Here is a 25,612-nt window from a genome sequence, read left to right as displayed (position 1 = left end):
CCCCAAGAGCACTAGCAAACCTCCCACCAAGGATACTGGTGCCCCTCAGGTTCAGGTGCAGACCATCCTGTTTATAGAGGTCCCACCTTCCCCAGAAAGAACCCCAGTTATCCAAATACCGGAATCCCTCCCTCCTGCACCATCAAATTACCTAATTAACAAGGTAATAATGAGATAAGAGCCCATAAAGTTGGGGATAATGAATTCGCATGAATGTAGGTTTGTCAAACAGAAGAAAGTTAGGATAAAGGGGTGACCTTTTCAGAACGGCAACCTATAACTAGTGGAGTGTAACATTGATTAGTGCTGGGGCCACAATTACTATCAGAAATGGGTGGAAATGCAAATAGAGTAGCAGTTATAACAAGGTCAGCCGACTGGACATCACAGGATGAGTTCTGTGATTAGAGCTGGTAATCGGGGGAGCGAGCTGACATAAAAGTGTCAATGTCAGAAATTGGGCCCATGAATGTCTGACTCAGTAAGAGGCAGTTCTAATGTCATAGGCTATGCAATTTGTGAATAAAGGGTGAAAGGTGATGGGATACTGGCTTTTGAAGAGTTACTTCAATTGTTGTGGGGAAAATCACCAGTCTCTGAGTCAGAGTCAGGGTTTAATCACAGAGTTTATTGCACAAGGAAATATTGGAGCTCTGGGGAGCGAAAGACACCAACAGCATAGTGGTCAGCTGTGATTCTTCTCTCGGCCCAGAACACTTGTCAAGACACTTTTATACATCTTGTGATTCGGTAGGTCATTATTGCCTTTGTAACATGGTTTGTTTATGGTAATCTTTGCAGAATCTTTGATAGTTTCAATACAGTCATTGTCATTTTCAGCGTGGTTGTTGTTAGTTTCAGCGCAGACATCAGTTTCAATGTCTCTGTGGAAGTCCATTGCTCTAGTAATGGGCGCTGTTAGCATTTCTATAAAAGGTGTTGGCGAGACCAAGACATTTTGGCAGGCAGTGTACGTTAGTCGTGTATTCTCTTCGCCACCCGCCTTAAACTAATCAACTGGGTTATAAGTGCATTGTGCTGGCATTCTGGTGGTTCCAGGCAGTGTCTATATTTGCTCTGCTGTCTCTCTCCATATTGTGGTCCAGTGGCCAACTGATGGTTCAGCAGCCATCTTGTGTGTCTGTGTGCCGAGTGTCACCCTGCCCCGTGCCATCTCCCACTTCACAATGCTGAGGAGAGTAAAGCACGATCTTGAAGCAACTCTCTTGTAGCAGTCATTCAGAAGTTGGGGTATTTCAACATGCTTCTGGTTGGGAAGCTTTACTTGTTTGATCCTGACGTCAAGGACTGAACCCATGACATTTGAAAAACAATGAGTAATTCTCCTGACCGCCTGTGGATCTGCAGCATTTCCCATGTTAGGAGCCTAACTTTTCCTGAGCTGCCAGATACTTAAACCTTTCAAGAATTAATTGACATAGTTAAGGAATATTACGATTCCAAGTCATCTTTAATTCTGTCTCTTTTGTATGGCAAATCGAGAACCACAGAATCCATATTAGGCTTTTTGACTCAGTTATGACATCTGACAGAAGCTTGTGAATTTGGTTTAACTCCCAGTGAAATGCTTAGAGTCCACCTAGTATGTGAGACTAATGACGACTGCAAAAATGCCTACTGGCTGAAGCTCAACTGGACTTCACCCAGCTAATATGACTGAAAATGCGGCAAGTGGAACACGTGAGTTGCAAGGTATTCCAATGGAAGTGGACACCCTCTCCAGTCTGTCTCGGCTTGTGCAACGTCACTTAAATGCAGGAAAGTGTGTCGGCTCACTCAAGAAATATGAGTAACTCCAGGTTGGCCCACAGCAAAACCCTAAACAAAGCCAAGTCTCAGCTTCTTCAGGATCCTGCGCAGTAAGACATTGTAATTGTCAAAATGCAGATTTGAGACAGTAGCAGAGCCTTACTAGATTTGAATGGAATAAATTAATTCTTAGGCCAGTATACAGGAGTGCCTCATGGAGAGTTCATCTGGTTTGGAACAGTTACATTGTTCAGCAGCATCAAAATCAGAGCCAATCAAAATAAATATCTGGTTAAGTGGTCACCTGATTCCATGGGATGATACTAGCATGGTGTTATCAGTGATCACAGAACCAGTTTTTGATAAAATAAACTCCAGCCCTTAAAATTGTGTAAGACGTCAATTAAGCTGAAAACCTATACCTGGGAACCTTTGCCGATTAAGGGTACAACATCTATTCCAGTCTCTCATAAGGCAGCTGATTGGTTATCGGTGATTATAGTAAAAAGCTCAGGCCCAAGCTTAATGGGGTGAAATTGTTTGTGAGAGATTTACCTGGATTTTTCGATTAGAAAATAGCTACCTGAGTGAAGTCTTAATTGAAAGATTTCCAGGATTGTCTAGGGATTACCCTGATCCAAAGTGAACTTGCATGTTGACCAGGAAGCAATCCTCTGAGTCTGCAAGGCACGGTCAGTGCCATTTGTATTATGGGCAAAAGTGGGAGCAGATCTCTGAAGACTGGAAAGTGAAGGAATCATCGAACCAGTCCATTTTGTGGAATGGGCAGCGCCAGTATTTGAAGCCCGATGGGTTAGTCTGCCTTTATGGGGATTTAAACTGACAGTAAGCTATTTTTACTGTTGGATAAGTACCCAGTTCTCATATAGAGTATTTGTATGCAAAGCTGGCGGGAGATTTAACTTTAAACGAAGCTTGATAGGAGACATGCTTAATTGCAATTGTAGTTTGATGGGGTACTCAGAAGTATGGTACTATTAATACCCATAAGGTCTTGTACCAAAAAAATGATACTGCCATTTGGTGTTTATCAGCCTGTTCAGTTTTTCAGTGGACGTTGGAGACTATTTTGAAAGGTCAACCTCAGGTCGCTGTTTACCCAGATACTGTCCTGATAACAGCAAAAAACAAAAAGGAACACTTAAAGAACTTGGAAAAATGCCTTAGGACTATATCCAAGGCAGGTGTACACCTATGAAGGGAAAACCTTGTCTAACAGGCACTCCCAGATAACTTGCTTGGGCTACCGAGTCAACAATACCAGGTTACACCTGTTGGAATAAAAAAGCGAGCACAATCAAAGATGCCCTGGTCCCCACGTCTGTCCTGGAGCTTAGGTCATTTCTGAGTGTGGTAAATTATTATGGAAGGTTCATACACTACCTGGCATCCAGCCGAGCACTATTACATCAACTCTGAAAGAAGGGCCAACCTTGGAAATGGTCACATCGAAAGGCCCTAATTTTTGATGAAGTAAAGTAACAACTACCGTCCTCGAATATGTGGCACACTATGGTCCCAAGAATGATTATGGGAATACCACCATCTGCAGTTTTCCTTGAAGTCACTCACTATCCTGACTTTGAAATATATCACTGAACCTTCATTGTCACTGGGTCAAATCATGGAATTCTCTCCCTAAGGGAATTGTGAATCAACCTACAGCACATGGATTACACTGATTGAACCAGGCAGCACACTCCAATCTCCATGGACACTAAATGCTGGCCAGTCGTTGATGCTCTTGTCCCACAAGTGAATTAAAAAATGTTAGTGGCTTGTAGTGCAACTTGTTGGTATTTCTATGTATGTAGTGGTAATGTAGTTTTAGGTGAATGAAGCAATGAGTTTGAAAAGTAATGCTTAAGTAGACCAGGTGATTTGCTACAGAGTATGTTATATGTGGTACACACAGCTGTCACTGTGCTTCCATTGTGGAGTGAAGAAGACATAAACACAAAGGGGGAATGGGCAGTTCATTGGCACACGCGGTAGTAATATATAGAAGTGTAAGGTGATGCATTTTTACGAGAAGAATGAGGAAATGCAAGATAAAGTGAAAAGTATGATTCTAAAGGGATCATGGGCATGGGAACACAGCACAAATCATGGCTGGAAGCACAGCAGGTTGCAAAAGCATTTAATAAAGCACATATGATTCTGGGTTTTATGAATAAAGATGGAATATAAAAGTGAAGAGTTAGTGGTGATCTGCTGTAAAACACATCTTTGTTCTCAACTGGAATATTGTGCCTCTGAACTCCACATTTCAGCAAGGGCGCCACATCCTTGGAGAGGGTACAGTGAAGCTTTGCAGGAATGAATTCAGAAATGACAGATTGCAGTTAGATTAGTAAGAAGAATAGCTTAACGAAGCTGGTGGTGTTCTTAAACGTAGGGCTGGGAAAGGGTAAAAATTGAGGATTCTGTATAATGTAGTTGAGAAGAAACTGTTCCCCTTGGTTGAATTGTTAAGAATGTGATGAGCTTAATTTAACCTAACTGGCAAAAGTATCCGTATGGGATGAGGAAAACCCTTTTTACACAGCTTCTGCTTTGGACCTGGAATCTCATTCCTGAGAGTATCATGGAGGCATGTCCTGTCATAGTTTTTTTTAATAAAAGAGAATTGGATGGTGATCTCAGAAGAAAATGATTGCTGGCCAATAGGGAAAGAGAAGGTTGTAGTACCAATTAAGTAGGTCTTGCAGAGAGTGGGACTAGGCATGATAGGTCAAATGACCTTCCTCTGTGCTGTCACCATTTTATCATCATCATAGAGTAAGTCTGCTGAATCTTAGCTTGTGGATTTTAACTTTTCTCCAATGTAGTATCTTGCACTTGATTGTGCTTCTTGAATCTTGTTTCTGCTTCATTTAGCATGCTGTCCGGGGGATCAGATGGCATAATTGCAATATATGATTTGGAGAATGTCACTAAAAAACTACAGTATACGTGCAAGGCAATTTGTACAGTGGGCAGGTAGGAAAAGTACAATTCATTACTTTCTCAATTCAGCACTGTGATTATCTTTGGAAAGGAAATATTGAATGAATTATGACTTGCATATAATGTGTTAAAAGGTCCCATGGCCATGTGCACAAATATAGCGTGGAGACTGTTCAGTGGTATCCTTGTGACACTGGCATGTTTACATCCAGCTCGTTTGATAAAACTTTGAAAATATGGGACACAAACAGACTTTTGGTAAGTACAAATACTTGCACCATAAAATTATATGACAATTCCGTTCATGCGTAAAGCTGTTTTCATAACTAGATATTTTTGTATTTTATTGTAAATAATGTTTCAATTTTGATTTTTATATTTCTCTCTTTCATTCCTAACCTGTGAACCCACACTGGTCAGGTTCAGTGACTACCAGCAGATCGTTGATCTCTTAACTACATTTTTTTTTGGTCTTATGCAGCAATAATCAGGGAGACAGCTTGACTTTAAAAGTTGACTGCTGATCCTGATGTTGTCCACATTCAATGTTCTGTATGCATCTAATTATGTGCATCTAACAGTGTCACTCAATGATGTTTAGGAGTGCAAGTTTTGGATGATCTGCAGCTTAAATTTTAAACAGTCAATGAAGCACAATGATCTTCAAGATATGATGGAGCTAAATTTTTGTCCTTTATGTTCGTTATGAAAATAAATTTACACGCAAAGCTCCTCCCAACAGGTTAATGCGTAAATATCCTGGCTGATGTTGGACTGAATTAAACAGAATAAGAACTCAAATTTGTCCTCTAATCTGGTGCTGTAATCATGAAGGAAATTAACACAACTTTGAGTTCTAACTGCTCATGTCTTGACTGAAATTTTAACACACACCTGTTGAAACTTCTACATATTGGTATTGTAAGAGGGAAGTGAGAAAAAGTGTAGAATCATGCCAAATACAAAACAAACAAACAAACTGTTTTCCTGGACAGCACTATTGCTTTGCCAATCAGGTAGGTTGTATGCTTCAAGATCTCTTCGTAGCTGCTAAGTCAACTACAGTAAACGATAAGTAGTGAGATGAAGTGTGCACCACTTGCAGAGTGGAAGTAGAAGAAAATCACTTGGTAGGTAGTCTAATGAGAAAAGACTCTTGTCTTAAGTTGCATGATTGAGTTTGTAGCATGATTGAGTAGGCTAATATGATAGATATTGTTAGAGAGTTCACGAGGAACACCAAGATAAATATTTAAGTGATCCACCTCTGCACCCAGCAACCGTTCTGGCTGCTCCAAAATGTTTTCCTGAATTGGCTGGCTCGACTGGTTAGTGGCTGCCTCTCGAGAATGAAGATTTTTGTCTTTTCTGGCATCTTCTGAGGCAACAAGGCTGAGCTGGGAATTTTCTTAACTCTCAAGACCTATCTTGAAGAAAATCCAAGCCATTGTCTCCAATCCAACATCTCAAAAATCAGGCTTCAACTCCCATGTGGACAACCTTCAATAGAATACCGACTGGCATGGCTGTTGAGGCTACCTGATGGACAGCAGGTATCCCTGAACATTTCCTGTCTGTGACTGTGGAAAGTTTCTGTCCCTGAAATCTTATTAAAGAAGAAGGTAATGCAAGGCAGTTTTAAAGCCATTATTGTAGGATAAAATTGAAAGTTATTTGGAGCAGGAGGAAGCAGTCACTGCTATGCTAATTGAGATGTTTGACGCTTTTGCTGCACACAAGGTCACATCACTTTTCAGCCCAAAACTGAATAATAACCAAGGCCAATAAAAGACCGTTCCTTTGGAGCTCGTGCTCGACTCTACTTGTGTTTGCTCCTTCACAGATTTCTCTGGTCTCGCTAGAATCTCTCACAACCTGTCCCTTTTTTTAAGCTTTCTCCTCTCACAATACTCTCCTGTTTCTTTATAGATGCCTTTGTTCTCATTATACTCTTTCTCAGCCTGCCCCTTTGGAGCTTTATCCACACTGGTTGTAGTCTCTTTCAGCTTGGCTCTTCATAGCTTTCTCTGTGCTCTTTCCCCAAGTCTACCTTAAGGTTTAATTGAACATTGGACTGAATTTTGCCATTGACTGAATTTTTTAACAATGTTGTTTTCAGGAAGATTTAGGGAAAGCAGTCCACAATGACCCATGTCAACTTCTCTCTCACCTTAGAAGAATAGGAACAGGAGTAGACTGTTCGACTGCATGAGCCTGTATTCCTATTTAGTGAGATCATGGCTGACCTATACCTTACCTCTGTATACCTGCTAAACCTAACCTTAACCCTATCTCAAATTTAAAATTAGCAACTGATCTGACATCACCTGTTGTTTGTGAAAGGGAATGCCAAAGTTCTGCAATCCTTTCTGTGTAAAAGTGCTTCCTAACATCTTTCTTGCCTGGTTTGGCCCTAATTTTCAGACTATGCCCCCAGTTCTAGAAACCTTTATCAGTGGAAATAGTTTATCTTTATCTGCTGTTCATCTAATTAATTATGCACCTGGCTCCTTCTATGCTTGGCTCATGGAATCATGCGGCAGGAGTGATGACCTCTTTACCTTCCCCTGCCTGTGTTGCTAAAATATGTAGAGGTGCAAGCCAAGGAGGATAAGCCTGAATCGAGGCAGGACACTCTTACCGGGCCTGGCTGTTGAGACCAAATGGCTAAGTCTTCCAGGTTAACAGAGTAAACTACAGAGCAGACCATTTTCATCCCTGCTGCTAATGTCTTGACTGTGGTTAGACATAGTGGAAAGACAAGGAAGAAAACATTGTTAAAATTGAAGAATAATGCGAAGACTATGGTGTGAATAATTGTTTTTCTGAAACTCTGATAATTTTTAAGATCATGAAGTTGATATGTAACATTCTAAGTTTTCTTGAAAATAACCACAATCTTGCATTACATAGAATGAAAATTCGCTATATTTATGCATATTTTTACTGCCTGTTAATAATTTATTGTTAGGAATTTAATGCAAGACTAATTTACTTATTTTACAGCCTGCTGAAGTGTTCAGCTTTGAAGGAACAGTTTACTGTCATCATATGTCTCCAATTGCAACCAAACACTGCCTGATAGCTGGTTAGTATAACAAGGTGGTGGATCCTGCATATGATCCATGTATGATATAGAACCTTCTGTTAACATATTTCCAGTAATAACCTGTGACTGGGGAGGCACCATAGATCCACAAACTAGGTTGAAAGCATTTACTTGGAATAAATAAAAAAACTAGTCAGGGAACAAATGTTGAAGATTTTAATTTTGGAGAAATTGAATGTGAGACTCTGTTTACTGATGAAACAGTACAAAGAATTTCTACAGTTGGTGGAAAGCAGCCTACTCGCCATAAAACAGTCAAGGGTAATGAGCTTTTGGGTTGACTGAGTGAGTAATAGGCACAATCATACCTCTAACATAGACGTGTGCTCAACTTTAATTAAAGTGATCGTAATGCAACCACTTGATGTTAAAGGATTTGTTTTCTATTCACTTGTGGGACATAGGTGTCACTGACCAACATTTATTGCCCTTCGCTAACTGCCTTTGAGAAGGAATTGATGAGCTGACCTCTTGAACATGCTTTAGGTTGACCCATAATGTCCTTAGGGATGGAATTTGACCCAGCAACAGTGAAAGGATAGTGATTATATTTCCAAGTCAGAATGCTGAGTGGCTTGGAAGGGAACTTGCAAGTGGTGGCGTTCGCATGTATCTGCTGCTTTTTGTCCTTCCAGCGAGACATGGTCATTGGTTTGGAAGAAGCTGTCTAAGGATCTTTGAATTTCTGCGGTGTATCTTTTAATTAGTACAGATTGCTGCTGCTGCTGCTGCTGCTGCGGTGGCGGCGTATCGGTGGTGGAGGGAGTGGATGCTTGCGGATGTGGTGCCAATCAAATGGATTGCTTTGTCCTGGAGGATATCAAGCTTCTTGAGTGTTATTGAAGCTGCACCATCCAGGCAAGTGAGGAGTATTCCATCACAGTTCTGACTTGTGCCTTATACGTAGTGTACAGGCTTTGAGGTCTGGATATGACTTAATCGCTGCAGTATTCCTCACCTCTGACCAGTTATTGTAGCCACTGTTTATGTGGTGAGTCCAGTTGAATTTCTGATCAGTGTTAGCTCCTAGGACCTTGATAGTGGGGGAATTCGGTGATGGTGACATCATTTAAATGTCAATGGGTGGTGTGGATTTGGCTACTGCCTGGCATTTGTGTGGTACGAATGTTACTTGCCACTTGTCAGCCAAAGCCTGGATATTATCCAGATCTTGTTGCATTTAAACATAGATTGCTTCACTATCTGAGGAGTTGTGACTGGTGTTGAACATTGTGTAATCATTGATGAACATCCCACTTGTGACCTTATGGTGGAGGGGAGGTCATTGATGAAGCAGCTGAAGATGGTTGGCCCTTGGACACTATTCTGAAGAACTCTGCAGGATGACCTGGAGCTAAGATGACTGACTTCCAACAGCCACAACTGTCTTACGATGTGGAAGGTATAACTCTAACCAGTGGAGAGATTACCACTTGATTTCCATTGATTGCAGTTTTGCTCAGGCTGTTGGTGCTATACTTGGTTGAATACAACCTTTTTGTGAAGGATTGTCACACTGGCCTCACTTCTGGAATTCAGCTTTTTTGTCCATGTTTGAAGAAAGGCTGTAATGAGGTCAGGAGCTGAGTGTCCCTGGCAGAATACCCAATTGGGTGTCACTGAGCAGGTTATTGCTGAGCAGGTGCTGCTGATAGCACTGTTGATGACTCCTTTCATCACTGTACTGAGACTGAGAGTAGACTGATAAGGCAGTAATTGGCCATGTTGGATTTGTCCTGCTTTTCGTGTGCAGGGCAGAGCTGGTCAATTTTCAATGTAGACAGAAGATGCCAATTTTGTAACTATATTAGAAATGCTTGGCGAGGGGAGCAGCAAATTCTAGATAAAAGTCTTCAGTACTATTATCACAATGTTGTTGGGGCCCATAGCCTTGGCAGATTCCCGTGCCTCCAAATATTGCTTGATATCATGTGCAATGGTCACAAGTTTGATTGTTGTAATGTCCTTTTACGAAGGAAAATGCCGATTTTGGTCTTAGCTGGTCTGGCTCTCCTGCAACTCCAGCCCCACAGCAGTATGGTTGACTCTTTGCAATAGCCTATCAAGCCACTCAGTTGTATCAACTGCTACAAAAGAGAAAAGGAATGAAACTGGGCGTATCAATCGGCATCAAAGCCACTGGAAACAATAACAACAAACACAGCCCTGTCAACCCTGCCAAGTCCTCCTTTTAACAGCTATTGCTAAAATTGTGAGAGCTGTCTCTCATGCTGCTGAAGCAACAACTTGGTGCAAGCATTCTCACCGAATCCTTCCTTATACACAACGTCCAAGATACCATCCTTGGATATGTTTATTGGTAGGACAGACTCCGCAGAAGTGAAGAGACACATCACAAATTCGGGAGGGATCATCTCTAGAAGTCTCATGGTATGACGACAAACATGGACAAGGAAATTCCGATGTCGATTACCACACACCAGCCTTGCTTTGGCTGATAAATATGTTTTCCTCCACATTATAACTGCATTCTCAGGAAGTACTGAGGATGGCAAGCGAACAGAATGTCTCTGACTGGTCAACTGAAATGTCCACCACCAAGAGTGACTTGACAGTACTACTGGTGACCAAACTGGTAGAATCCTAAAGGATATTTCTGAGAGACTGGAACTGCGACAGGGATAAGGAAACCAATGAGGGAAAGCTTACTTGGCCTCATCTCCACTAATCTGCCTACTGCAGATGTAAATGAAAACTTGAAATGCCACACATACAGGCTCTGGACCAAGTGCTGGAAAATGGGATTAGAATGGATGGTCTTTTATGACTGTTCAAGACAGAGTGGGTCAAAGGGTCTCTTTCTGTGCATCAAAAACTCAATGACTTCATCCTTCACTGATTTACATGCGCAGCAGTGTATATCATTTCCAAGATGGACTACATTAGGCACCTTGAACAGTATTCACAACTGTTTCTGTTCAGAAGGACAAGCACAGCAGGACTTTGGCAGCATCACCACTTGCAAGTTCCATTCCAAGCCACACTCCATCCTGACTTGGAAATATCTTGCTGTTATTTGTGTTGCTGGCTCATACTCTTAGGATTCCCTGTCCAACTGCTATTTGGGTCTCCTTATGCCAAATGGCCTCTGTCAGTTCAAATTGCAGCTCCACCACTACCTTCTCAACAGCAACGAGGGATGGGCAATAAATGCTGTCTCAGCCAGCAATCGAATGAAAAAAAAAGAACTCTCAATTTAAATGTTCTGACGCTATATCTACACATCTGTTGAAAGTGGTCTCTAGTAAAGTGGCTAGTAAATGGGCTTCTTGTGTGAAAAATTCCCATTAAGATCAGGGAGATTAGGCTTTGACTTGGTAATCTCAGTTGATCTGGTAATCACCAGTAAGCATTGATTTAATTGATGCCAGGCTATGAAGAGAAAGATGCCTAGTTGTATTGTATGTATAATAGAGGACCCGAAAGGGCATCCATGGTTGAATGAATTACTATTGATTGTCCAGCTGATGGGTGGAAGGGGACCTATTTGGTCAAAGGGCTGCTGCATACATTTTCAAACCATGAAAAGATATGGATCATTCATACCCATATTTCAAGTGGAAAGGTGTCTTTATGCATTCTATTAGACAGTCACTATAAAAACTGAAAACCATATCTGTTTGTTGATGGAATAAACAAAACATGTTGCCTTTTTGTTAAGGAAGAAAGTAGTTTAAAACTAATGTGTCTAAATAGCAGACTTTTTGATTTGATTTGAGTAACAATAATGAACATGTATCTATTCTTTTAAAAAAAAAACAGCTTGGTGTTATGTTCTGAGGAAGGCTCACTCAATCTAGAACGTTAACTCCGATTTCTCTCCACGGATGCTGCTAGACTTCCTGATCTTTTCCAGCAATCTCTATTTTTGTTTTTGAGCTTAATATTGTCTTCATTTCAGTTGGTACCAAGAATCCTAAAGTACAGCTTTGTGATCTTAAATCTGGATCCTGCACCCACATTCTGCAAGGTAAGAGCACATAGAAAACTACAACAGTACTAAAACATGGCCACTTCACACAGAAGTTAATTGAAGCTACACTTTATTGGCAAAGTTTGGTTTAGGTAATGTGGAAGATGTGCCAATAACTATACAAGTACATGGCAAAAACAATTTAAAAGCAATTGAATTCAGGGCAGATTTGTTTTATCAGCTGCATCTGTTGCATAAGTAGTAGTACTGAAAATTAAAACTGTATCCTTTATAGTATCTGGTTTTTGTGAGGTAGCCGATTTAAAATGCTCATAGTCGCAGCCTGTGAAGTAAATGCATTACAAGCTTTCAGTGCTTTGCAAATCAAAACCTAATGGGGTATAGTATAAAATGAGCAATATGCTGAAAGATAGGGGCAGAATCTTATCGGGAAATGAGGACCATGGTGAGATTTGTGGCAAATCTTGATGGCGAATGTGGCCTAATTCGACATTGGGAACATCTTGCACCATGTTTTATTCTTTTGGGAAGTGGCATGGCAAGCTTCTTTCTTGGCAGCAGTGAGTTACCAGTTAAGGAGTATTATTGCTTGTTCAAATGCTTCATGAACAAGTTGACTCATGTTCAGCTTCTTAATTTTCCAAAAGCATTAGACAAGCTAGAAGTCAAGAAATCTCAACACGACAATCTGATTGTGTCCCTAGCAAATTCAGCTTACTGCTTGCTCTAAAGGGCCTCCAGGTTGGACACTGGGCAACAACTTCTCAGGGCATGCTCCATAAGCACCAGTCACTTACATTCTGTGTCCATTGGCATTGTCATCTGATATGTGCCACCCTTATGGCACATCTCCAATCCACATATAGGACACTTCAGTACTTCAAAGCTTCATCTTGGGCTGCACTGGCAACTGTTATTGTAATGTTGTAGTAAAGATCATGTGCGTTCAGGGACATGCACCAAGCTCATCGACTGGACCAAGTTGCATGTCCATCCTGTGATCTTAGTGTATACTCACTCTACCAGGAAGCCGACAGCATCCCTGTCTTGCATTGCTTTGAATTACCGTTCCTTAGTGCTTTTTGTCTCCTCAGCCAGAGCTGTCAGGGTCAAACTACTTCTATCCTGTCTTGCCATTTAGTGCATGCACAAGGCAGGAAGCTTGTCAGCAGGACATAATCAAGTCAAGGGAAATGGTCTTCATCTGGAGTCTTGGCACAATGTTAGGGGAGAAAGTGAGGTCTGCAGACGCTGGAGATCAAAGCTGAAACTTTATTGCTGGAACAGCACAGCAGGTCAGGCAGCATCTAGGGAACAGAAGATTCGACGTTTCGGGCACATGCCCTTCTTCAGGAATCAATGTTAGGGGAAGCCTCTGATACCAGTCCAGAGTTTGGTTCAAGTCAGTCAGCCACTTGGGACAGGCAGAGTCAGGATATTTCCTGATGAAGGGCTTATGCCTGAAATGTCGATTCTCCTTGGATGCTGCCTTACCTGCTGTGTTTTTCCAGCACCAGACACTCGACTCTGACCTCCAGCATCTGCAGTCCTCACTTTCTCCTTTTCAGAGTCGGGCTATTCTCTAGTAAGGGGTGAGGAAAAGAATGTTGGGCAACCCACCACCCGTTTTGATCCTTTCTGCCCTGTTGGTGGCTGTTCCTGTCTTTGAGAGACAGGAAGACATTAGGGGAGGTTAAAGTGCGTGGTGCAGCTATTACATTTGCTGTAGTTGGGATGGTGTCCCAAAAAAGTGAGGAGGCAGGAAAAAGAGCAATTAAAGCTGGTGATGTTGCAGTTTGAAGTAAGTGAGAACAAGTGAGGGAAGATGTGGCGGGTACTAAAAAAGTAGTTGAGCATAAGTCTTGGTACTGTAGTAGAGATCATGTCATATGTTGGAGAGAAACTTGTGGTGACACTTGTGCGAGTGGAGTGGAGAAGGAAATTGACCCTCCTTTTATACAGTAGTGTGCATTCTTCCAGGTGGCTGAAACTGCATTGATCGAAGTAACCATCTCAATCAAGGATGGCATGGTCTGTTGTCATAGCCCTGATTGTGTGTCCCACCCTCTTTGTTTCCTTCCCCCCACCCCTAACCATCTGTCAGGAAACGTGAAGGACACCTGAAGAGTCTGTTATGTGCAGTGTGCGTTAAAAGATGATGTGTTTGCAGGGGATGCCACTTAATTCCAGGATAGTCTGCAGTAGCACATTGTTCTAGCATGGTAAAGTAAGGCTAACCGGACAGAGGATATCGGAGGGCAGTCAACATGGTTCGAGGCAAGGTTGTTAAAATACAGTAAGAAAACTTGCTAGCCCTTGTGGCAAATAACCCTCAAGGTGACACAATTTGTACTTAGCTAAAAAACATAAGATTCAGCTCGTGTTTCTGTTTATACATAGTTAAGGCATTAGAGTGTTTTTCAAAACAAAAAGATATTTTATTAGAATTTGCAAGTGGCTGATTGTAAATTTTGCCAAATTTACAAAGAAAATCACTAGATCCTAATTAGAAGGTTAGATGAAATGTCTTATTTGTTTAGTAGAGGTCAACTTTTAAAGATTAATGCTTATCGATAGATCATCCATGTATACTCGCTCAAAATGTTTTTTTGTCCACCCTCTTTTAGGCCACAGAGGTGAAATATTATCTGTGAAATGGTCACCACGCTATGAGCACATCCTTGTAACAGCGAGGTAGTCTGTTTATTATTTTGCCGTCTGATTTTGATCCAGCATACAAGTGGATCACTGCTATTTGTTGGAAGTCCCCAAAGTTATCACAATAAAGTTCTCAACTGCCATCAATTTATATTCTTTTTACCAAGTTCCTTTGGGAAGTTTCTTTACTGCCTTTCATCCTAAAGATGTTAGGGGTAATTTTGAATGGGCAGTAATTCACACGGATGATAGTGAATCAGCATCTCACTTTACACCTCTTCTTATTTTTAGTTTCATTGAAGACAATGGAAACAAAAGTTGGAAGAGATGTGAAATGGGCTTCCAAATCAATATCACTCATTTCATACTATTGCAAAGTCAAAATTAGTCCTGATATAATTTGAAGTATTCTGCAATGGATGATTTGCTGAAAACAAATTCCCACAAACTGAAATGAGTGCAATAATCCTCTCGGAAACTAATTAATGGTCATTGCGTGTTTTGAAAATTGTGAATAAAAGTTTTAGATTGAACATTTGGGATTGGCTGAAAAAATGGATTTGAAGGAGAAGAGCAGCCATGGTTTTGTTGAATGAGGGAAAGGCTCAAAGTGGAGTATTCTCTCCTGCTTTGCCAATTTATGTTCTTTAGACACCTCTACTGTTCTGCACTGGTTGTGGCTGTTGGTTGCAAATCCCCCTTATCCTAAGCATGGGAAGGCACTTCTGTTGCAAAAACATTAAACTCCTCCTGCCCGATCTCTGATATAAGGCAATTATTATAAAACTGCCACTTGGGGATAAGCACAAGCCTTTGAAAAACTTGTGAAGAACTCCTCTTGAGGCACCTGCTGAAACAATGATATTGTCTTATTTACTTTGCAGCGCTGCCTCAGCAATATGTGGTTGGTGCATAATTAAATTCATAAGCCAACTGTTGCCAATACTTCAGAGGCTAAATGTACCAAGTAACATTACCTTGGTCTGATATAAATTAATCTGCATTTATTCGCATGAGAATCTACAAGCTATATTTCCATCATTCTCCTTTATTTGTGCTAGTTGGTTCAAAGGAACAGAAGGTAATTCTCACCTTCACTTGGTGATGTTAAATGGGTGAAGTGGGTCTCCTGTCTATCATAGCCGGAATTTTGATCTCCCCTGCCAACTTAGGCTGTGAAGATGAAAATTTCCCTTAATACTCTTTCCATCCTGTACTTCCCACATCACAATGTCATCACTAAATTAAATACTACTGCTTCACATACCTGTTCACTATCATTCCTTAATATCCTAAGCACATAGGATCCCAGAATGGATTACTTTTTCTCCTCAGGAGGAGCAAAAACAACGCAGTTGAGCTAATTCTACTTCACTGAAGGGTTTTTAAGAATATTAAATAGGTTGTTCCACTCTGTTTCTAATCACATCTTTTCATCACTTTTCTGCTCAGTGCTGATAGCAAAGTTAGGATCTGGGATGTGCGAAAAGCTTCTGGGAGTTTAATTTTGCTCGATCAACATAATGGTGAAATTGCTAAATCATCTTCAGAGGCAGGTAATGAGTCTGTAAAATCTTTGTTTGTAATATGCCATTAATTTAAGGTCTGTAAACCCTTTCTTGATTATAATCTTGCCACGTTCAAAGCCATGTCTGGTCTACAGATGAGACAAGACATTTTGCCTAAAGTGTGATGGGACTTCTGTCTGCTCATTTCGTATTTTTTCATTATTTTATGTTAAACTTAGTCTTGTACATCTATTTATCTGTTATCCATATCCACTCAAGGTATGAAGTCATGCAACACCAGGTTATAATTCAACAATTTGATTTGAAACCATTAGCTTTTGGAGCACTACCTCTTCATCAGGTGAAGTGAAGAAAAGCATACAGGCACAGGATTTATAGGCAGAGAGATCAATGGGCAGAGGTGTCAAACGGTCATATAAATGGTGAGAGTGGAGTATAGAATCATAAGTATCTGCAGGCGATCAAAAATGGCAGACGATGTGAGTAAAGTGTCAACAGCTGAATTGGATGTGAAGGGATGGCCTATAATCCAATTGACTGAGGTAGAGATAATTACAAAAAATTGAAAATAAGGTAGTGTTATAGACAAACCAAATGGTGAGAATAACATGATGGGTATAAGAGTCACATGCTGAGGGTCTCATGCAAGTAACAAGTAATCTGAAACTATACAAAGTAATCAAGGTAGAGAGATCATAACATTTTATCAAGATCATGGTGTTAGAACAGAACAGTAGTGAATACACAAATACACAACAATATGGTGGGGCTACATGTAGTGTGACATGAGCCCAAGATCACGTTTGAGGCAGTCTTCATGGGTACGAACTTGGCTGTCAGTTTCTGCTCGGCGATTCGCTGTTGTCTATCTTGAAGGCCACCTTGCATTATAACCCGGTGTCGTGTGACTTCTGACCTTGTCTACCCCAATTCAGCATTGGCACCTCCACATAATTCAAGGTGTCATAGTAGAGTTCAGTCATCTCCTGTCATATTTCTACACACAGACATTTCAGCAGAGGTGTCTCGATAATTCTTGAAAGGACTGCTCAAATTATTTGTTCTTTTGGAACATGGAAGCTGAATTCAATTGCAGAAATCTCACTAGTCTGGTTGGGAATCTGCTAATTTAGCAAGGATCAAAGTGTGTTACTTTTTTAGACAAGTGAGAAAAAGTTACTGTGAAAGCTACAAATCTAATTCCAGAAAGCTGAAAGATTCTGGAAGTATATTGTGAATCCATCAGCATCCGTGGAGAGGAAAAATAGACTGTTGATACTAAACAAAGCTCACCTTTGAGAATTAGCACTGAATATAAGGAATGCCATATTTGTATTATCAGTCATTGATGAAATATTAATTAGCATTAACTTTTCTCTATTTTGTTTCTTCCTTGGCAGCAAATACCGCTCATAATGGACGTGTTAATGGTCTGTGCTTTACTAGTGATGGGCTTCACCTTTTAACTATTGGCACAGATGATCGCATGAGACTATGGAATAGTTCCACAGGACACAATACTCTGGTACTTATCTGCTTTCCACACATCATGAACTTAAGTGGGGCTAAACATGAACCTATTTATGTATTTTGGAGGACTGCTTCAATATTATAAAGAATAAATGTTTACAGATTACCAGTATAAAATGTTAATTATAAATTATGGAAAATTCAAAAATTCACTCAGCATCTGTGAGAGAAAAGACAGGTTATAATGTTTCAATGACTGCCTTTCGGTGACTGGGTTTCTCTTTGCTTGTAATTATGGGAATGGCAAACTCTATTATCAACATTCCCCATTCAGCCTCAACCGAATGTGCACACATTAACCCTGAGTTTTTAATGAGCCAGGCATTTAAGGCCTTGAGCTGAGCATTTGTGATCCAGGAACCACTCCTTGATGTGTCTATTGTAAATGATGTAATATGGCTTGTATTCTTAAATTGCAAGTAGCCAATTTCATCAGCAGCGATCAGAATTCTCATGCCTACAGCTTGGTGTCTTTTTGAGATGACTTTTGCATACCTTTTTACATACGACATTTTCTGTCTCTTTTGCCCTCTCACTCTTGCTTTCTCAATCTCTGGCATGGACATGCACAAAACCTTTTCCCCCTGTCTCCCTCCTAACCTCTACTTGACCTCATCTTTCCATTTGCCAAAAGAAATTCAGACTTCTTTAATGTACTTGAATATGTTTCTTTTCCTAAAGGCTGGATGTAGCAATGAAATTTTTATTGTTTGGATTAACTTATCACATTTGTTGTTTAATAATAGCTTATTAAAAACAATGTGTATGTGTGTAGATATGTTCAGTTTTCCAACTTATATAATCACCAGCTGTTCTGTGCCTAATTATGACTTTTGGGATCTATATTGAATTAAGAGTGAATTAACTGTTCTTGAACTTGAAACCGGTGGAGCAACATTTTTTAAGAGTTAGTAACATGACCTTAGTTTATTTTTTTCTGTTTTGCTCTTTGTTTCTCACTTCTTTGAGGTGAGCATGGATTTGTACTCAACAGAAAACTCTGGCTCGCAAATATTAAAATTCACATTAAATCAAGGAAAGAGGTTTTTAATGTTGTCAAAAAAGACTGAGGAATAAAGAGCCAAGAAAATCAAATTTAAGATACATCTTCACCAAGGGGAGGTCATGTCTGACAAATCTGTTAGAATTCTTTAAAGAAGTAATTTATAGACAGGATGAATCTTTAGAGTATAAAGGATGTAGAAGTTTACTTAATAGGGAAACAGGAGGGCAAAAAGGGAACATGAGATAGCTTTGGCAAATAGAGTTAAGGAGAATCCAAAGGGTTTTTACAAATACATGAAAGACAAAAGGGTAAATAGGGAGAGAACAGGGCCCCTCAAAGACCAGCAAGGCGGCCGTTGTGTGGAGCCGCAAAAAATGGCGGACATACTAAATGAATATTTTGCATCAGTATTTACTGTGGAAAAGGTTATGGAAGATATAGACTGTAGGGAAATAGATGGTGACATCTTGCAAAATGTCCAGATTATCGAGTAGGAAGTGCTGGATGTCTTGAAATGGGTAAAGGTGGATAAATCCCCAGGACCTAATCAGGTGTACCTGAGAACTCTGCTGGAAACGAAAGAAGTGATTGCTGGGCCTCTTGCTGAGATATTTGTATCATCGATAGTCACAGGTGAGGTGCCAGAAGACTGGTGGTTGGCAAACGTGGTGCCATTGTTTAAAAAGGGCGGTAAAGACAAACCAGGGAACTATAGACCGGTGAGCCTGACCTCGGTGGTGGGCAAGTTGTTGGAGAGAATCCTGAGGGACAGGATGTACATGTATTTGGACAGGCATGGACTGATTAGGGATAGTCAACATGGCTTTGTGTGTGGGAAATCATGTCTCACAAACTTGATTTTGTTACTTCCTCAAAAAACTCAGAGGATTGATGAGGGCAGAGCAGTAGATGTGATCTACATGGAGTTCAGTAAGGCGTTCGACAAGGTTCCCCATGGGAGACTGATTAGCAAGGTTAGATCTCATGGAATACAGGGAGAACTAGCCATTTGGATACAGAACTGCTCAAAGGTAGAAGACAGAGGGTGGTGGTGGAGGGTTGTTTTTCAGACTGGAGGCCTGTGACCAGTGGAGTGCCACAAGGGATCGGTGCTGGGTCCTCTACTTTTTGTCATTTACATAAATGATTTGGATGCGAGCATAAGAGGTAGTTAGTACGTTTGCAGATGACACCAAAATTGGAGGTGTAGTGGACAGCGAAGAGGGTTACCTCCGATTACAACAGGATCTGGACCAGATGGGCCTATGGGCGAAGAAGTGGCAGATGGAGTTTAATTCAGATAAATGCGAAGTGCTGCGTTTTGGGAAAGCAAATCTTAGCAGGGCTTATGTACTTAATGGTAAGGTCCTATGGTGTGTTGCTGAACAAAGAGACCTTGGAGTGCAGGTTCATAGCTCCTTGAAAGTGGAGTCGCACATAGATAGGATGGTGAAGGCGGCATTTGGTATACTTTCCTTTATTGGTCAGAGTATTGAGTACAGGAGTTGGGAGGTCATATTGCGGCTGTACAGGACATTGTTTTGGCCACTGTTGGAATATTGCGTGCAATTCTGGTCTCCTTCCTATTGAAAAGATGTTGTGAAACGTGAAAGGGTTCAGAAAAGATTTAGAAGGATGTTGCCAGGGTTGGAGGATTTGAGCTATAGGGAGAGGCTCAACAAGCTGGGGCTGTTTCCCTGGAGCGTTGGAGGCTGAGGGGTGACCTTATAGAGGTTTACAAGATTATGAGGGGCATGGATAGGATAAATAGACAAAGTGTTTTCCTTGGGGTCAAGGAAGTCCAGAACTAGAGGGCATAGGTTTAGAGTGAGAGGGGAAAGGGGCAACGCTTTCACACAGAGGGTGGTACCTGTATGGAATGAGCTGCCAGAGCAAGTGGTGGAGGCTGGTACAATTGCAACATTTAAGAAGCATTTGGATGGGTATATGAATAGGAAGAGTTTGGAAAGATATGTGCTGGGTGCTGGCAGGTGGAACTAGGTTGGGTTGTGATATCTGGTCGGCATGGACGGGTTGGACCGAAAAGTTTGTTTCCATGCTGTACATCTGTATGACTATAAGTAATGAACAAGTTTGACGAATGAGAGTCAGTGGATGTGATCTGTTTGGATTTCCAGAAGGTCTTTGACAAGGTGATGTACAGGAGGCTGCTAAATAAGATGAGAGCCCATGGTATTGGGGGCAATAGGGGATTGGCTGACTGGCAAAAAGCAGAGAGTAGGGATTAAGGCAACCAGTGACTCGTGGAAATCTGAAGGTGTCAATCTTGGGACCATGATTATTAATGTTATACATTAATAATCTGGATGAAGGAACTAAGGGCATTGTTGCTACGTTTGTGGATGATACAAAGGTAGGTAACGGCAAGGTAGTGTTGCGGAAGCCAGGAGGCTGCAGAAGTACTTGGAAGCAGGAATGGGCAAAGAAGCAGTGAATAGAATATAATGTGTCCAAGTGAAATGTTATGCACTTTGATAGGTAGGATAGAGGCAGAGACTATTTCCTAAATGGGGAAAGGCTTCAGAAATTTGAAGCACAAAGGGACTTGGGAGTCCTCGTTTTCTCTTCAGGTTAACATGTATATTCCATTGGCAGTTAGGAAGTGTAATGGACTAGGCCAGACCATTCAACATTCTTAAGCAGGCAGCTCAGACCATAACTTTGCAATTTGTTTCACTGTAAGTCCACAGTGAAAATTACCCAGATTAAGTTAGCTAGGTTGACTACTAAATTTTTAAAACAGACCAAATTTTATTCACAAAATTACACAATGAAACACAGAACCACTACAGAACTCAACCTCTCCAACTAGACTTAAGCAAACTCCCTTTAAAAACTAGTACAAATGGAACACATGCTTACAGGTTGACGTTGAAGAGCAGAAAAGAGAAAGAAAGAGTTTCCACACGGCTCCCTGTTGAACTTCCCAGTTCAAGATTGAACTAAAACTGCTTCGCTCAGCTCAGCTAGAGAGCTGACCACTCCCCTCCCTTTATACGGGTCACTTCTAAAACATGACCACTTCAACGTGAAGTCTGTTCACATATAAACAAAAGGCCTCTCAAAATCCTTTTCATCTCTGTACCAAACCAGACTGATCGGAGCCCGGCCCAGTTTATTGCCCCCTGAAGAAAATCAAGGACAGTGTCTCCTTGAGCCAAGATACAGCTTTTAGAAACAAAGCGACTAGCTTTGACAGAAGGCAAATGCAATGTTAGCATTCATTTGAACAGGATGAGAATATAAGAGCAGATATTTATTGCTGAGCTTGTATAAGGCTCTGATCAGACGCATTTGGAATATTGTGCATAGTTTTGAGCCCAAAGGAAAGATTTACTGGCATTTGAGAGGGTCCAGAGGAGGTTTACAAAAATGCTGTTGGGGTTGAAGTGCTTGTTATATGAGGAGACGCTGAGGACTCTGGGCAACCAGTGACTTTACCAATGGAGTTTACTTGGATGGGAGTTGGTTCCTCATTGAAACTTAGAGAATACTAAGGGCTGGATGAAGTGAACAGAGAGAAGGAGTTTCCACAAGTAGCAAGACTGCTGACTAGCAAGAGATGTAATCGAAATGTTTAGAATTGTTTTTGGTATGTAAATCAGAAAAGGTGATTGCAAGTAAGCCTCAGCCCATTAAAAACAGAGACATATGGGTCATAATGGGGAATAAGGCAATAGCAGAGATACTAATCAAATACTTTTTAGCATTCCATAAGTGATTTGGAACAGGGGTTCCAGTGAGAAAACAAATGTAAAAAAATCAGTATAAATAAAGATAGGAAGCTGAGAGAGGTAATTTTGGTTTAAACTTTAAGATGTGCCTGGACCACAGACTGATCTATAATAAAAGACAAAACTTTTGTTTCTTTTCTAGCACATTTTATATACTCAAAAGTAGAATAGTTTAAATTGTGCAGACTGCTGACAATTTGTGAGCAGAGTAAAAACAAACAGGCCCTTGATTGATGAAACCATTAACACAGGCAGGGAAGGATGAGTCCTTGACTGATAAGACTCCAAAATAGGGAAACGACTCGAGAGACATCTGTTACAGATTGAAGTCTTTGACTGATAAGACTACAGGGTGAGAAAAACAACAACTTTAGAGACTCTGGAGCCATTTGTTGCAGACTTTGTGATAAGAATAATGATGTTTTTAAGAATGTGAACCTCATGGCTTGTTAGAGCTAAGGAGAGGAGGGACTTGTACTGTATATAATGGGAGACTTTGTAAGCCTCAGCGCGCCTTTTCTTCAAGGGTGCCCAACTCTGCAGACTTGACTTGTTAATAAAACTTTGTTTTCCTGAATTTGTCTAGAGCGATTATTGAGAAGCGATTTTCGTTTCTAACAGAAGCTGTACAAATTAAGTATACTTAGTGGCAAATTGACAGAAATGATAACCTGCATTTGAGGTTTTTAAAAGAGGACGCTGCACGATTGAGCATGCAATAGCTTGACTTTCTAGGATTTCTTTATATTTTCGAATGTAAGGTAGAAAATAGACGATAACCCCACTATGTCCTCCTCCTTCCTTAAAATGTGATACAGGATTCGGGAAGAGGAACAATGACGTTTTGAGCAGTTTGACACAGGGATTGGAGAGGAGATATTTGAGGTTTTGGCAAGCTTTAAAGTAGACAGATTGTTGAGTCCAGTTGAAGTTTAGCCCAGACTGCTCTGAGTCATGAGGGAGGAAATTACAGGTGCACTGACCCAAATTTTCAATTCTTCTCTGGCCACAGGATGGTGCCAAAGGACTGGAGGACAGCTAATGTGGTTCCACTTCCAAGAACGGTGATAGAGATGAAGCAGGAAATTATAGACTAGTGAGTCTCACATCAATGAAGGGGAAAGTAATGGAGAAGATTCTGAAGGAGAGGATTAATTTCTATTTGGAGAGGCAAGATTTGATCAGGGGAGTCAGCATGGTTTTGTCAGGGGGAGCTGAACAAATCTGTATTTTTCATGATTTGGAAGTGTTGGTGTTGGACTGGGGTGGGCAAAGCTTAAAAAATCTCACAACACCAGGTTAGAGTCCAACAGGTTGATTTGAAAGCACTAACCTTTGAAGCGCTGCATCCTCACCTGATGAAGGAGCAGCGCTTTGAAAGCTAGTGCCTCCAAATAAACCTGTTGGACCTGGTGCTGTGGTTTTTAACTGCATTTTTCATGGAGGTGACCAGGTGTGTAGATGATAGCAGTGCTGTTAATACAGTCGCTTCTGTTGAGTTCATTCTGTGATAATTTTGCTAAAATCAGGTCATCAATGCTTGGGTAACTTGGGATAATCTTCCATGTTAAGCGAGTTGATATTATAATGTTAGTTAATATTCTCTTGGACTAATTTGAAAAACAATTTATGGACTAGAGTTACTGATGATTTCTAATTAACCTTTTCAAAGATGTTATTGCACTCCTCTGAAGCAGGTGGGACTTGAACTCAGTCCTCCTGGCTCAGAATTGAAGACACTGCCATAAGACCCTCTGAACCTGAATTGTTAACTTTATCCTCTTTCTCCATATATTGCTTGACCAAATGTGTATTTCCACCATTTTCATCCCAGCATTGTATTGTTGGTTTCGGATGTAGGTTTGCTTGCTGAGCCGGAAGGTTTGTTTTCAGACGTTTCGTCACCATACTAGGTAACATCTTCAGTGAGCCTCCGGCTGAAGCTCTAGTGGTGTAGCCTGTTTTCTATTTATATGTTTGGATTTCCTTAGCTGGTTATGTCATTTCCTCTGGTGACATCATTTCCTGTTCTTTTTCTCAGCGGTTGGTCAGTGTTTGTTGATCGAGTTGCGGTTGGAATGCTATGCTTCGTGGAATTCTTGTCTCTCTCTGTTTGGCTTGTCTGAGGATAAATGTGTTGTCCCAGTTCAAGTGGTGTCCTTCCTCATCTGTATGTAAGGATACTAGTAAGAAATGGTCATGTCTTTTTGTGGCTAGTTGATGTTCATGTATCCTGGTGGCTAGTTTTCTGCCTGTTTATAGTGTTTGTTACAGTTCTGGCAAGGTATTTTGTAAATGACTTGAATTTTGCTTGGTGTCTGTATAGGGTCTTTCAAATTCATTAGGAGCGGCCGGTGGCTCAGTGGTTAGCACTGCTGCCTCACACTACCATGATCCCAGGTTCGATTCCAGCCTCAAGCGACTGTCTGTGTGGAGTTTGCACATTTTCCCCGTGTCTGCATGGGTTCCTCCTGTGCTCCAGTTTCCTCCTGCAATCCAAAATGCAGGTCAGGTGAATTGGCCATGGTAAATTGCCCATAGAGTTAGGTGCATTAATCTGAGGGAAGTGGGTCTGGGTGGGTTACTCTTCAGAGAGTCGGTGTGGACTGGCTGTGCCGAATGACCTGTTTCCACACTGTAGGGATCTAATCTAATTATCTGCTGTTTTAGTGTGTTGGTGGGTTTGTGAGTTACCATGGTATCAAGGGGTCTGAGTAGAAGTCAGAAGTCATAGAATCCCTATAGTGTGGAAACAGGCCATTTGCTCCAACAATTCCACACTGATCCTCCAAAGAGTAGCCCACCTGGACCCATTCCCCAACCCCATTACTCTCTATTTACCCCTGACTAATGCATCTAACCTACACATCCCTGAATACTATGGGCAATTTAGCGTGGCCAATTCACCTAACCTGCACATCTTTGAATTGTGGGAGGAAATCTGAGCACCCAGAGAAAACCCACACAGACACTAGGAGAATGTACAAACTCCACACAGACAGTCGCCTGTGGCTGGAATTGAACCTGAGTCCCTGGCGCTGTGAGGCAGCAGTGCTAACCACTAAGCCACTGTGAGTGGCACTGTCAGTGTTAACCACCGAATCTGGCAGTCATTTTCGAGATGCCTTTGATGTACGGGAGAGTGGCAAGGGTTTCTGGTCATGTTTTGTCTGCTTGTTTGGGTTTGTCGCTGAGAAATCAGCGGACTGTGTTCATTGGGTATCTGTTCTTTTTGAATACACTATATCAGTGATTTTCCTCTGCTCTTCATAGTTTCTCATTGCTGTAGTGGCGGCTCATTGAAATAATGTTCTAATGCAGCTTCGTTTG

General features: G+C 41.1%; 1 protein-coding gene across 3 annotated transcripts in view; it reads left to right on the top strand.

Moving 5' to 3' along the window:
- ercc8 (excision repair cross-complementation group 8) overlaps window positions 1-25,612 on the top strand; it is a 73,145-nt gene that overhangs the window by 12,462 nt on the left and 35,071 nt on the right. For 2 of the 3 annotated variants that reach the window (XM_043689347.1, XM_043689354.1), the window contains exons 3-9: window positions 4,672-4,773; window positions 4,875-4,998; window positions 7,747-7,828; window positions 11,772-11,840; window positions 14,432-14,498; window positions 15,915-16,018; window positions 17,392-17,516. In XM_043689347.1, the coding sequence (XP_043545282.1) occupies window positions 4,672-4,773; window positions 4,875-4,998; window positions 7,747-7,828; window positions 11,772-11,840; window positions 14,432-14,498; window positions 15,915-16,018; window positions 17,392-17,516 (673 nt within the window). The remainder of the gene's footprint in view (window positions 1-4,671; window positions 4,774-4,874; window positions 4,999-7,746; window positions 7,829-11,771; window positions 11,841-14,431; window positions 14,499-15,914; window positions 16,019-17,391; window positions 17,517-25,612) is intronic. The other variant, XM_043689359.1, reaches the window with a different exon arrangement.

Source organism: Chiloscyllium plagiosum, chromosome 1 (assembly GCF_004010195.1).
Source record: "Chiloscyllium plagiosum isolate BGI_BamShark_2017 chromosome 1, ASM401019v2, whole genome shotgun sequence".
In the NCBI taxonomy this organism is placed as follows: Eukaryota; Metazoa; Chordata; class Chondrichthyes; order Orectolobiformes; family Hemiscylliidae; genus Chiloscyllium; species Chiloscyllium plagiosum.
The sequence above is the reverse complement of the archived record's forward strand: the minus strand, read 5'-3'. Positions and strand labels throughout refer to the sequence as shown.